Below are 14,803 nucleotides of genomic sequence, written 5' to 3' on the forward strand. Positions count from 1 at the left end.
GTGTATGTATGTGTGTGTGTGCATGCTAAGTCGTATCTGAATCTTTGTGACCCTATGGACCATAGCCCACCTGACTCCTCTGTCCATGGGATTCTCTAGGCATGCCCTCCTCCAGGGGATCTTCCCCACCCAGGGATTGAACCCACCTCCCTTACGCCTTCTGCATTGGCAGGCAGATTCTTTACCACTAGCACCACATGGGAAGCCCAGATGGATATATATCATGGTCATATTTTGAATTAAGGCATGAACTGTCTAATCACAAATGGAGGGCTTAAATATTTTCATTCTAATAAGTTTACTATGATGTTTATATTTGGAATTGATAAAACTCCATTTTAAAACTGATAGTCACATTATATTTTTTCATATATTATTTTTTCATCCACTTTGAAGCTTGCCAATGAAAAGACTGGAGGGAAATTCTCATTTATTCTAGGATGTCTGTATCAGTAAGGTGTCAACCTCAGAAGCAGAACCAGAACAAAGATTTCATACCAGGACTGGCTTCTGCAGTTTTGGGGTTGGCTCAGTGAGCCTAGAGTCAGCAGGGCAGGCCATTAGGAAACAAGCCAGAGTCCCACAGACAGGAGCTGCAAGTTCCTGTCCACGGTGGCCAGTGAGGGGGTGATGGGATGTGTCCAGTCCAGGAGATGTCCAATCACCCACCCATTAGAGCCCAGGAGGTCCTAACTGTCTCGAAGACCCTCCGTCTATGAAGTCAGCCTTTCTAGGTCAACATGCCTTTGCACTGACTTAGAGCTGGGTGACTGGGTCTTTAGTCACATTTGACAAATCTCCCTAAGCAGCACCTGCGTTAGTGTTTACAATGATACAATGTGGGCATCCTGACTCTCATAAGTGGACTACCTGTGAAGCCCAGCAAACCAGAAATACACCAGAGAGGGCTCTGGGGCTGTTGTGGCCCAGCTAGTCGCCAGCAAGCCAAGCAGCTTGCCAGGACTTGGGGTATTCAGAAGGATGTTCCCTCCTACCCCGAGAGTCCCATTTGATCATTTCACGTTCCTTTCCTTTCTGAAGGCAAAAGTGCATGGCTCTTTAAGTTGTTAGGTTTGAGGATTTGCAATGGATTGATACATAAAATCCACCCACTCTTTTCATTATTTGGCAACAAAATATTAATTTTCATCTGGAATGTATTGTAGCATTTCAATTTTTCAGTATTATCCTCCTATAATGCTATAGCCCCCAAGAAATCACTACCCTTCACAGTTGAACAACCTCATGAGCCCAGTTATACTTGGATTTTTTCAATAAATATGTGCTACTGTGCTGCCCGATCCACGGTTGGGTGAATCCGTGAGTGGGGAATGGCAGACACAGTTTTTAATCTATGTGGAGGGTTAGTGCCCATAAGCTTTGGATTGTTAAGGGTCCACTGTGTAAGTTTTCACTCTTCATTACTAACCATGAAATAAAAATATATATTTGCAGTTTTTTCCTAAAGGATAAAATTCTAGAAAGTTTGAAACTCGATCATTTTCTCACCTCCATGAAAGAAGATAGACTGGTGAACGCTCTTTCAACTTTAAAGGAGACTGTGTATCATCTAATAAAGAACTCATTTATGTTAGATGATGGAGAATTATATTTTGATAATCATCAAGGACTGCAGCTCCTGGGAGATTTATTCCACACTCTTCTAAGGGAAACATCAATGAAAAAGGAGACTGAAAATAATCTGGAGTTTCTTATGGTGCTGAATCAGTTGCTTTCCCATATGAACAGTTCTGAGGACCTTTTCAAACTCAATCAAGATCTCCAGTCAGCTCTTCACCTCGTGAGAGAAACTTCCATGGTGATAGCACGTTTCATGGACACTCTTTTAAGCTCTCCTGTTAAGGACCTCCGTGTGCTGTACCCTTCCCTCCAGGAAGTTATACTTGCAAATTTAACCAATTTGCTTTCCTTTGTAAACAATTCATTCCCCCTAAGAAACAGAGAAACATTAGAAATTACCAGGCACTTACTGGATGTTATCTCAGGAGCATGTGGGGAGAACTGTGCCCTTGACCCACTCTTGGAGATGTCTGACACTCTGACCATGCTGGCCGATGATGGTGTAGAGATGAGACGTCTTGCCACATCAGTCACCTCCACTGTGGAATTTCTTAAGTTAGCCAAGAAAATTGCAAGAAAGGTGGCCACCGTATTTCAAACTCATCTCATTCCCACTGCCAATGACACCATGAAATTCTTTGACACTCTTTATTTTCTTTTGCGACAAAGTGTTCGAAATGTTGTCAATGAAATGATTACTTTGAAAAAAGCAGATCACTTAATATTTGAAAATATAGATGACTTGTTGATGCCATTTCTTGACTTGGCCTTTGGGATGATTGGAGTTAAGCCTAATATTTCCCAAGACTTATATATCCTCAATATGTCATCTGGCACATTCACATACATGAACCAGTCCAAAGAGCTTTATGATATTAGGGAAGAAATAGCTGACTTTTTAACTTCTGTGAAAATCAATTTGGGAGACGTGGAACGTCTCCTGGCAGCATTTAAAAATGGGGCCCAAATATTTTCTGTGGATTCTGTCAGTTTATGGGAAGAAATCCTGGATTACTTAGCTCCTATAAATAACATCACCAGTCACATCGACTTCTTGTATTCTAACCCAATTTCCACTCGTAATTTCCCTCAAGATACAAAATGGGGAAGAACTCGTGAAGTGGTCCTGTTTCTGTGTGAAATCCTGTCACAAAACAGGACAGAACTAGGGAGTTACTTGAGAATGGTGATCAACCTTATCTCAGTCGCACTTTGGAATGACACAGGGAAGGACCACAGGGATGTTTTTAATCTGTCGCTGACATTGGCTCTGTATCCGGATGACCTTTTGAAAATCATCACGACAGTGGGAGAGGCCTCCCGTGAAGCTCCACTTTTTAACACCTCTTGGATTCGGAATGTGACTGAGCAACAACCCCACGAAGCCATCCAGACCCTGCTGAGTAAAATAGCTCTCATGAAGAAAGAGCTTCTCCTCAACAGCTCTCAGTGGATGTACTCCGTGAGCACTTTGCTTCAGCCCTTTTTTGAAATTTTTACTCATGCAACCACTGGGACACGTGAGAAGACCCAGAAAGAGCTGGTTGACGGTCCTGATATCCTCAAACCATTATCGCGTTTTGAGGAATACCGGAAGGCATTAATTGCATTGGTTGAATACTGGCAGAGGGTCTCGCTGATTGATCAAAGGTAATGAAACACCCAATTTGATTCATTCTGCCTCCCTGCCCCGCCCCTACACGTGGTAACTATAAGCAGGCAGGAATTGCACTGACCCAGGGTAAGTATAAGTACGTTCTTATAAATAAGGAACTTTTTAAACAGACTTTTTATATTTGAACCCAAATTCCACTCATAATTTCCCTCATGATACAAAGGGAAAGAACTCATGATTCTGTTTTTGCGTGAAATCCTGTCACGAAACAGCACAAAACTAGGGGGTTACTTGAGAAAGGTGAGCAGCCTCATCTCAGTCACGCTTTGGAATAACATAGGGAAGAACCACAGGGGTGTGGCCTTTGATTTCAGCCTTCCTCTCCCTCTGAGACTGACTTCCACAGGAATGATTCAAGCCCAGTCCCTGCTCGCTATTTGACTAGTCAGCACTTAAATATGATTTGAATTTATTCTGAATTTTTCCATTCATTTTTTTCCAAAAAGTAAAAACCTCTCATTCTATGCACACATCCCAAGACTAGGTATGGAACTGGTGTTTCTGTTCCCCTGCTCTGGCAGCCAAGGGTCCTGCTACTTGATATGGAAATAGAAATTTGGGGCCATTCAAGTCACATAGAAGTCTGCACTTTCAGTGGTAACTGCCCACTGGACAAGGCCAGATTTCACCCTGCCTCAGATTCCATCCAAGACCATGTGGTTGACCCACATCCAATGCACCAGCCACCCACCCCTGAATGGTGGGTCAGGGGAATGGCAGGTTCCTGGAAGGTCCAGTGCTATTGGCCGTCATGATCTGGAGGCTGTCTGCTGCCCAAGGCTGTGGGTGAGAGCAGCTCCGCCCTGGCCCATCCTCTCCGTGTGTGACACACGGCTCCAGTGGTCTGTGGGCTCCACGGTACCGATGCTTCTGTGAGTCCAAAGGGAGATGGAAAGTGAACCCTCACTTACCTGCCAGACAGCCTGACCTGCTCTCCTCTAGTTCTGCTGCCATAGGGCTGCACCTTGAATCCACTCCTTTTTAAAAAGTTGGAAGGGTCTACTTGGATAGTGAAGCAGGTGTTTATTGGCACGAAGAACTGTTAATATCAGTGCCTTGGAATTTGAATGCTGGCTTTCAGACCCTCACTGTTTCTGATCCTAAACTCTGTCTGACTTGACACTTGTATCCGAATTTTTATTTGAGCTGGAGGTGATTCCGGCTACCCCTGCTCCCCTCCAGTCCTGGCTTTCACCCCGAAGTGTCCAGTCCTTCATGGACGTACTTTACACCGTGGCCCCAAGACTGTAAACTAGGGGGCTGTGATCTGGCTGGGTGTGGTCGCCACCCTCATTTTAAATTCCCAAGGCACGGTGCCCAGTTTCATTCCACTTTAGCGATTCCTTCTTTCCACTATTTTTTTCCTGTCTTTTTGTTGTTGTTCAGTTGTGTCCGACTCATTGTGACCCCATGGACTGCAGCACTCCAGGCTTCCCTGTCCTTCACCATCTCCTGAAGCTTGTGCAAACTCACGTCCATTGAGTTGGTGATGCCATATCCAGTCTTTACTCTTCTTTGATCACTGCCTTCTTGATGAGGAAGATACAAAAAGTCTAAGACAGAAAACCCCACTGGTAGGGAGGGAATGCCAGGATTGTTGGCAACAAAATGATGCTCTGAATGAAAGCAGGAGACCTGTTGTCTCCTCGGCTGTGTCCTCTGATGTCTGCGGAATGAGTGGCCCAGCAGTGGGATGGTTCTTTCATGAGTGTCACACGTGCACTCACTCAGAGAAGCTGGTCTTCACCTCTAATATTCCTGTCTGTTTCCCCCAAGTGTCTTGGATGTCTGTCAGGCTTTTCTGCAGTCCCCGGAGCCCACGGATGCCGTGGCGACCCTGTGGAGAATGGAGACACTGGCCCAGCGCGTGCTTGTCCTCCTTGCAGGTGAGCTGCTCTCCGGAGAAGGGCTGATTGGTCCCCACCCATTTCCAGAGCTCAGCTGACCACAAGATGGTTGGATGCCCTTGAGCTACTCTTGGGCTCAGCTGCAGCCTTCTTGCCCGGTTCCCTAGACCCTGAGGACCCTCTCTCCCCCTGCCCCCAGCACTGTGACCTCCAGCCAAGGGGAACATCCCCCTCCCTGCTTCAAGCTCTGCCTGCAGGCTATGCCTCTGCTGGTGGAATGTGCGTCCCTGTGTCTGTGGCCTGGACTTTGGCCACGCCCTGTGGCTGGAGCCACGGCATCTCCTCCAGGAGAAATGCCTGCATCCCCTTTGCTGGTGGTGACCTTGGGTTGACCTTTATCTCATGTGGTATTAAGGCTGCTATTTCTTAACTCCCCCTCCTCTGCCTGCGCCAATGTTCCTTGAAGGCAGCAACCGTGTCTCCATCTCCTGTGTGTCCCCAGTGCCTGGCATGGAAGATCACTCTACTGACGGGTGCTGGGTGGTCCATGCAGTGACTCGACTCTAGAACACTTTCTCTAAAGTCCTGGTGCTGAGTGCTTGTCTTCAAGTTTGTTGGAACCTCTCCTGCATTTGTTTGCTACTTTACTGAGAACAGGATCTTTTACTCATTCAGTTCTGTCTCCATGATACTCAGCATAGAGTCTGTGACAGTGAGTCATTGCTACTTACATTGTAAATGAATTCATTCATCTAAGATCCTTCTTACCAAATCCATTACCACTGATTTCAGTGACATTTTCCTGGCATACCATTGTGGAAGGAAAGTACCACGAGCTGCCTCATAGGGCTCCTGGGTGATTTTTAGATCTCTTTCCAAGATGTGAACACTGGCCTCAGAGCACTTTTGGACCATAGACTGCACAGTGCTCCTGGAGTGTATTTCACCCACGTGTGCATGTTGCTGCTTTTTCACGCATAGGCTCCTAAATGAGGCTGCACCCAGACCTCTTTATTTTTATTATTTTATTATTATTATTATTTTTTAGTTCTACCACTTTATTGCTACCAACCTATTTCCCTCCACCCTCGTGCACACATGCTCAGTCATGTAATCCCATGGACTTCAGCCTGCCAGACTCCTCTGTCCATGGACTTTTCCAGGCAAGAATACTGGAGTGGGTTGCCATTTCCTTCTCCACTCTTTTTTTTTTTTTAATTAAAAGAATGTTTTTGTTGGCCACATTCCCTTGTGGCTCAAATGGTAAAGAATCTGCCTGCAATGCAGGAGACCTGGGTTCAATCCCTTGGTTGGGAAGATCCCCTGGAGAAGGGAATGGCTACCCACTCCAGTGTTCTTGCCTGGAGAATTCCATGGACAGAGGAGTCTGGCAGGATACGGTCCATGGGGTCACAAAGATTCAGACATGACTGAACGACTAACACTTTCACACTTTCTGCAGCATGTGGAATCTTAGTTCTCTGACCAGGGATGGAACCTGTGCCCCTGCATTGGGAGCAGAGTCTCAACCACTGGGTCACCAGGGAAGTCTTTGCACATGGCTCTCTTGGTGCAGTCGGGCCTAAAGTCCTTGACAGCAAAGGTGGCAGGGATGCTGGGGTGATGGGTGTGAGCCCAGATGACGACACGGGGAAGCTAAGGTGGGCTGATCAGGAGAAGAGAGGAGCTGGGGTCAGTGGAGCAGGCCATGAGCCCTGGTTCCTGCGTGGATCCTGCCAGGCCAGCTCTGCCCCCTCCCTGTCATCCCAGGTGGACCTGACACCTTGTCTCACGCTGCTGCCTCCTCCTGACTTACTCTCTGATGACTGTTATTACTTAGATGATTATTCTCAGGTGAGGTGTCATGTCCTCTGGGAAGCTCTTCCCCCTGCCTGGGTTTGGTGGCCCTGTTTCAGGCCCCTTAGCTGTGCCCTCTGGGCAGTGAGCCCATGGGCCCCTTGTGATTGCATCTGCCTGTGATTAGCATCCACCCAGCACATGGGGACTGGAGCCCGGGCGGGGGCTGCTGGCAGAGGCTTGGTGAATGAATGCGTGAGCACATGTCAGCGGCCCTCTTGGGCTCAAGTCTCTGTCCCCTGGGACTCCTGCATGAGCGTGGTCTGTGAATTTTGCACTGACATCCTGGAGGGAACATGTGGCCATGGCAGGCAGTGCCCTCCCTGAGTGGCTGTGTGGGACTGGAGGACACTGTGCAGAGGTTGCTCGGGGCTCAGTGCAGGCGTGGCCACACCTGCCACAGACAGAGTGATCTAGGGACCGGGTGGGGGCGGGGCACTAAGGGTGTGGGCAGCGGAGGCTGGGGCTTTGGGAGGAGAGGCTCGTTTGGGGCAGGACCCAGCATGTCAAGTCTTAGTTGCTCAGTCGTGTCTGACTCTGCAACCCCCTGGACACAGCCCACTAGGCTCCTCTGTCCATGTGATTCTCCGGGCAAGAATACTCTGGTGGGTTGCCATTTCCTCCTCCAGGGGATCTTCCCAACCCAGGCATCCAATCTGGGTCTCCTGCATTGTAGGCAGATTCGTTGCCGTCTGAGCCACCAGGGAAGATGTCAACTTTGATCTCACATTAAGTAGAATCATGGTGGCTGGGGCAGGGGAAGGACCAGGGCTTCCAGACCAAATGGGCCGGGGTCCAGTGCCTGCAGGCGCAGGCTGGCCGAGGGATGCCCTGAGCTGGACACAGAGGCTGGAGTTCGTGTTTCCAGCTGTTTCCAAGTGAGAGGATGAAATCAGTGAGGCATGGACACATGGGTGTTTGGCATGTACTAGTCCTGCTCCTGCATTCCGTTAAGAGGGCAGGTTGAGTATGGGTGACCCTGCACACCGTGGGGACATCATCCCACAGCTTACAAAGAGCTCTTTGTAGCGAAAAAGGGTAACTGAGGGTCTAACACAGGCTTAGCTTTGATCCACTCACTCACCTCTCTTTTGTAATACCTTCTTAAACCCAAGAATTGATGAATCTTTTAGTGACAGAGCAGGGGAGAGGAATGAGGCTGGTCGGGGAGGCAAGGTGAATTCGTTTTATAAATGAAATCCCAATTGTCATGTAGGTTTATTTTTTTCTTTAAAGAGATCTCTGTTTCCAATTAGAGATGTTATGAGTGTTGTTGATGCTGTCAGATATGGAGGATCATGCACCTCGGCTCACCTTTGCGTGGCTGACAGATATTCTCACATGTGGAGCTCTCACTCTAAAATGTGTTTGCTTATGTGACATAGTGAACCCAGCCACACTTTAAAGCATAATTATTTCACTGTTTTATAGTCAGTTAATATAATGGCTTTAAAATGAATTAAACATTCATTAATACCTGAATTTATATGTATTTTGCCATTCTGTACTGCATTTGCTAAATTAATATAGCACACTTGAGTCCCTTCATTACCAAAGATTAATTTCTAATTTTTATATTTCATTTCAAGAAAACCCAAGCATGTCATACTTAAGCATGACTAACAGTCAAACTTCATCTCCACTTTCCTTATTAAGCTGTCACTCCATTTTGTAGTGACAGGCCCAGAAAAGTTACAAACACTAGCCAACAGGGTATTGGGATAGAATAGGCCAAAATGGGCAAGTCGTCCGCTTCTGTCACACGGAGGGAATACAGTCAGATCTGTCACGATGATTGTTGTTGACAATGAAGTACTGAGTTCTGTGTCACAGAGTTAAGTTCAGCCACACCATGAGGAAAGTACAGTTTTGTCCTTCGAATCTAGTACTTGAAACACATTAGAAAAGTCTGCCTGGGAACAGGGTGTGTAGTTTGACGGCTCTTAAACCAAAAGGGACCTCATAGTCACCTTTGACCTTCTGGTTTCCCAGATTGGCAAGCAAAGGTCCAGAGAGTGTGAATGACTTGCCCAGGGCCTGGGGTGTGGGGGAGAAGTCAGAGTCTCTCTTCTGTGGAGAAGTACACGGGGGCTCCGGGCTGACCAAACCGGGAAGAGGGTCCAGACAGGGAGATGGGCCAGAAAGCAGGCATGGGGGGTCTGATGTGACCAAATGCTGGGAGAATGCCAACAGCAGGTGGGAAGAGCCAGGACTGGTCGAGGGGCAGGCCTGCGGAGGCCAAGTGAGGTGCAGCAGGAATGGGCCTGGAAGGGAGGGGACAGAGGTTAGCATTTCCGGGCCTCCGGGGCAGCTGCAGGACAGTGTCAGCGGTGGAGTAGCTACATCTCCAAAACAGAGGGTCCGTGTGTTCTCAAGGCTTCCCTGGTGGCTCCGCCGGTAAAGAATCTGCTTGCAATGAAGGAAACTTGGATTCGATCCTAGGGTTGGGGAGATCTCCCTGGAGAAGGAAACGCAAACCTACTCCAGTGTTCTTGCCTGGAGAAGCCCATGGACGGAGGAGCCTGGCGGGGTCACAAAGCGTCAGACACGACTGAGTGACTAAGCATACACACATTCATCCTCAAAGATACATGCTGGATGCTTCATATACCTTGCCTTATTCATCTTCCATTTTAATAAGAGATTGCTTATATTTTTAATAATAATATCTTGGGTTTCAAAATCAGAGAAATAGCAAGATTAGTGAGAAAATGTAAACTAAGGTGGCTCTGGGTGGTCTGCTTCTGGAAAGTGTGACTCTGGGTCTGTTCTATGCACTCTACCTTGTCTGCAGTTCAAAACCATTTTAAAAAAAGAACTTTTGAGAAACAATGTAAAAATGTAATAAGCAGGACTGTTGCTTTCCGCCCCCCCCCCCCCCCGGAAAGTGACAGAAGTTTCCTTACTCACGAGAGTACATTCCGTCTTCTGTAACGTGAAGACACAGAAGCACGTGTAAAGCCAGGGACTGGGCGCCTGCGCATGCGCTACGTTTGCGCATGTGCAGTGGAGCCCCCCGTGATTCCGCAGTGTGGGTCGCGAGGCTGCGCTGGGCCGGGTTGCGAGCAGCCGGGAGGCAAGGCACTTGTAGTCCTGAGGAGACAAGAGGCCAGGAGCCCCGGGAAAGCGCCGAGAGCGAGTGAGATGGAGCCGCAGGGTCTTCACCAGCCGCCTGCTTTGGGAAGAGCGCGTGGCTCAGGGTAGAGGCGAGTTGCGGGGAGGGAGTGGCGAGGGACAGGCCTGTCAGAGTGTTGCCCTGACCTGGGTGTGACGTGGGGGCCCTGGATGAGGCTCCATGTCCAGAGGTGTTGAGTGTGACTGACAGTGGGGTTTGTGAGGAGCCAGGCGGGACTCCCAGGATGCCGCATCTAAGGGGTGGAGGGTGGGGACCTGCCGTCCATCGACCAAGCGAGAGATGCACCTTCAGACGGAGGCCCTTCTCCTTGTCGCTACTCTAGGCCCGTTGGTGAAAACCAAGACTGTCCTGGGCAAACTGGGGGCCCGGGGCACGTTGCCCAAGGGGTGCGAAGAGGGGGCGGTTTGGGGCCGGGGGAGAAAGATCTTAACTTCTATACTTTCAGTTAGACCAGAATCATACAGTGTTTATTTAGTTGCATTTGAGACTCAAAAGGAGCAGCGTTCCCCTCATTTCTGGTAGTTTTGGAATTCTTTATGAATCTGAATCATTTTGAACCTTGAAACAGTGTCTTTGTGAGAGTCGAGGAGAACTGCATACTGATGGCGTCTCTGTGTGTTTCCTCTGCAGAAAACCAGTCTCTGACGAAGGACGTATTGTGTGCCGCTCTGCACTGTGAGCAGAGCGTGGTGAGGCTTCTGCTGTTATCTGCCCTGCGAGGGGTCGTTCTGGTGCACGACCACTACCAGGTTTGGTATCCTTGATGTCTCAGAGACCTTCCTATTCCTTATGACTGGTCCATGCAAGACAGTTTCCTGTTCCAGGCTTGCTGGCTTGGTCTTAAAGACAAGAGACCATGGTGCAGAGCTGTGTGGGGAGTCAGGGCTGCAGACTGGGTGTCCACACCTCTTCCCCCAGGTCCTCCAGCTGTGGCTTGACTGGCTGGCACAGGCTTGGGAGAGCTGGTTGTTAAATGTTTAAGAGTTGCAAGCTGGTTCTTAAACATAGACATCATTAAGAATCAAATTATGTATGGTAAAATAAAGTTGAAAAGAAAGACACTAAACATTCAAGATTCCTCACTTCCTAATTAGTTTAGTATGTTTTGCTCTTGTCTGAGAAGGTTTGCGCTCTTTTATCTGCACAGTGGAGATGGTACTCTTGGTCTCTTCCCCATCCTGTGTTCAGTGATGTTTGCGTAGGTCATGCTGAGAGTCTGGCAGGCAGAAGGGACATGGGGGCAGAGGAAAAAAGTCATGTGTGCGTGAGTCCTGCCACCAAGTAGGAAGCGAATAGTCTGGTCTGATGGACCGCCCAACCCCACCGTCCCCAGGCCTCAGATGGACAAGATTCCAGCCAAGGCCTCATTCTCTGAACACCGCTGGTCCCAGGCTTCCCGTCTTCCTTGCTCTGCAATTCAGAGGTTCTGTGTGGTGGCCTCTTCAGGGGACTTGCGTTTTGGTGCTCAGATCGCATGCAGAGAAGTTCGTTTGTGCTGCAGAAACCCCAAGGCAGGGACTCAGAACCCAGGACTCTCTACTGTGACACCTCAGAATGCTTCACATTTAACTTGCTTGGAACACACATTTGTTAGTTCTCTGATCATCTGAATGATTCATGACTTTGCTTTGTGAGAGTGATCAGTGACAGTTTTGAGAAAGTTGTTTAGAAGCATTATTAAAATATCATGTGTTCTCTCAGCCTGAGCGCCGTCTTTTGAGAAACCTTCGTGCCATGAGAGTGAAGTACATTAGCCTCCAACTAATAAAAATTAAAAAAAAAAAATAAACTACACAGACCTAATTATTAATACATTCATCTGCCTAAAAAAAAAAAAAAAAGAAAGAAACCAATGTGCAGGCTGAAGCACAGAAGAAAAAAGATGAGGCAGAGGTCCGAACAAACTTGGACCCCCATGGAAGCCTCAGAGGCAGAAACAAGGGAAGCCAGAGGCCAGGGACGCAGGGGCAAATTGTGGCCTGCATGCTTACTATCCAGAACTTGTCTCAGTGGATCTGGAACTTTGAATGGTCTCAATGGCTATCCTGATCTCCTCACCCACCTTTGACTCATCTTGCTTGTATCACAGCAGTCCGTTTTGGTCCTTTTCCCCGGACCTGTGATATTATGGACTAGTTCTCCTCTCAGTTGTGGCTGAATGTAACATGTACAATAATTATATCTTTTGCTGCCTTAGCCGAAGGAAAAAAAATAGTATGTGTTGAGTTACATGAGATGGGGCTTCCCTGGTGGCTCAGTGGTAAAGAATCCGCTGGCCAGTGCAGGAAACTAGGGTTCAGTCCCTGGGTCAGGAACAGTACCTGGAGAAGGAAATGGCAACCAACTCTGATATTGTTGCCTAGAGAATCCCATGGACAAAGGAGCCTGGCGGACTACAGTCCACGGGGTCACAGAGAGTCAGACATGACTGAGCATGCATGAGTTACATAAGGTGCCTTCCCCAAATCACCACAACCTGGGACTGTGCTTGCAACATCAGGAAGAACTGGGTGATGAAATAAATCAATTCTAATGATGTGAAATAAATGATGTACAGCAGAACTATATTTAAAATGGATAACCAATGAGGACCTACTGTATAGTACAGGGAATTCTGCCCAGTGTTGTGTGGCAGCCTGGATGGGAGGGGAGTTTGGGGGAGAATGGATTACATGTATATGGCTGAGTCCCTTTGCTGGTCACCTGAAACTTCCACAACATTGTTAATTTGCTATACCCCAATACAAAATTAGAAGTGTTAAGTTTGGAAGAAAAATGATATACAGCAGAACTGCCGAGTCCAGGGAAGTGTGTATAGATTTATATGCGTGTCTGTACAAACAAACACATGTGATCTTCTGCTTTGGGGGTCATTTTACATTTTAAGTTATATTTGTTAGTTAGTTTTATGAACTATAGGTATTTTACATTCTTATCAATTTATAGGTATTATATATTTTATAAAATGATTAGTCTTTTATACAGCTGTTGATGCTTGTAAAAGATGCTGATAATGTGTCCATGGAGTCTTAAGAGTTGGGGCCTAGGCCAGGGATTCTTCCATAGGGCTTCTCCAAGGACCCACTTCCCCTGACAAAAGTGGCCTGGCACCTTTCTTGAAAAGTGTCATTTTTAGGCCAGGAGGTTGTGTGTCAGGAGGAGCTGGGCAGTGCTGCTCCTTGCCATGGCCTTGTGTCCGCTGGGTAAATGGCAGAGCCAGGCAGAGGTTCCCAGGCAAGGCTCTCCTGATTCACGGCCAAGGGCTCTTTTCAAGGCCTTGCAATATGCACCCAGGCAGTTGGGCAGGATCAGACATTGTCCGTCGCCTCTGCCCTGTTTCCTTATAGTGAGGACAGAAGACTGGCAGCTGTGTAGACAGCAGACTGACAGTCCATGTGATGCTCGGCGAGGATGCCTGAGTGTCTGCTTGAGCTCATGCCAATGGTTTCCAACTGTATCACTGCTGTGTTTTCTAGGAATTGGAAAAGATATGGACCTCTCCCCATCAGCTAAGCTGTGAAGGCCTCCGCAGGAATCTCTCCAGAGCCTTGGAAAGCTTCCGGAGCAGTTTGGAAGATGCCAGTGAGCAGGACTGTGAATGCCAGCCTGGGCCAGCCTCCAAGCCACACACGTATGCCCTGGCGGGGCCCATGCCGCCTCAGTCTCTCTCTTCATAAGGGCGATGCTGTGCCTTAGTAAATTATGAATCTCAGGCAATAATATGTAACAAACACTGTTAATGTACACATCAGTGTACATTTATTACTTTATGAATAATCATTTTATTAATTATTTATTAATGTATTTTCTCACCAAACCAAAGCTTCCCATGACTTTAACTTTTGAGACTTGTAAGTGGTAGGAGCAGCATCAGTGTTGAGGCTGGCTTTACTGGGGATCAAGAAATTGAATCAAAATGTCAAGATTCAAGGTTATAATATGGTAGTAAAGATGTTCGGTAGGGTCAGTCAGTGGTTTTCCAAAGCACCTTCATACTGGGTTAATTTTGCTCTGTGTTCTCAAAGTAGTAAGCCTCAGAAGAGGAAGGTGGGGACTTGTATTCTGAAAATGACTTATTCCCGGAAGAAATGGTGTTCCTCTGACTTTTTGGTGTCCTCATTTCTCGTACATTCCATGGTGTACTCTAACTGTTCTTTCTGCATTTATGAGAGGCATTTGTTATGCATCCTTACTCCCCTGCCTCCTCCTGCCTGGCAGGGGTGTTATGATATTAATGGGTGTTCACACACAGGCACGTCGTGTGTCCAATTATCTGAGAAATTTTAGGGAAATGCCATCTTGTTATCTAGCTCATTTCCTGGGAACTGAGGCAGTGTATTCAACCAACATTGTTCCTGGGGTTTTATCTTGCCTAAATTAGCTTTAATTTTCTGCCATTTTAGGCTGGCCCAAAGCCTGGAGAAGACTTTATTGTTGTCTGGGAATCCCATAATGACTTTTCTTAGCAATTTCACAGTAGCTGAGGGTGAGTATGTAGTTCCTCCAAGTTTGCTTGATTAAAAATTAAATTTAGTTTCTCACACAAATATATCATTAAAATAAAACATGTAAAGGGTGAGTTATGCTATCTATATGTAGTAAATAGCAATTTAGAGCCTGGCTGCTCTGATGTATTTGGGGCTGAGAAGAAAGTCCTAGAATCCTGGGTACCAAAACGAAGAATGGACGAGAGAAGCTTCTGTGGTC

General features: G+C 47.3%; 1 protein-coding gene across 1 annotated transcript in view; it reads left to right on the forward strand.

Moving 5' to 3' along the window:
- ABCA13 (ATP binding cassette subfamily A member 13) overlaps positions 1-14,803 on the forward strand; it is a 335,379-nt gene that overhangs the window by 35,765 nt on the left and 284,811 nt on the right. The window contains exons 15-19 of the mRNA XM_070477641.1: positions 1,456-3,231; positions 5,033-5,142; positions 10,727-10,845; positions 13,573-13,727; positions 14,500-14,582. Coding sequence (XP_070333742.1) covers positions 1,456-3,231; positions 5,033-5,142; positions 10,727-10,845; positions 13,573-13,727; positions 14,500-14,582 — 2,243 coding nt within the window. The remainder of the gene's footprint in view (positions 1-1,455; positions 3,232-5,032; positions 5,143-10,726; positions 10,846-13,572; positions 13,728-14,499; positions 14,583-14,803) is intronic.

This window comes from Odocoileus virginianus, chromosome 1 (assembly GCF_023699985.2).
Source record: "Odocoileus virginianus isolate 20LAN1187 ecotype Illinois chromosome 1, Ovbor_1.2, whole genome shotgun sequence".
In the NCBI taxonomy this organism is placed as follows: Eukaryota; Metazoa; Chordata; class Mammalia; order Artiodactyla; family Cervidae; genus Odocoileus; species Odocoileus virginianus.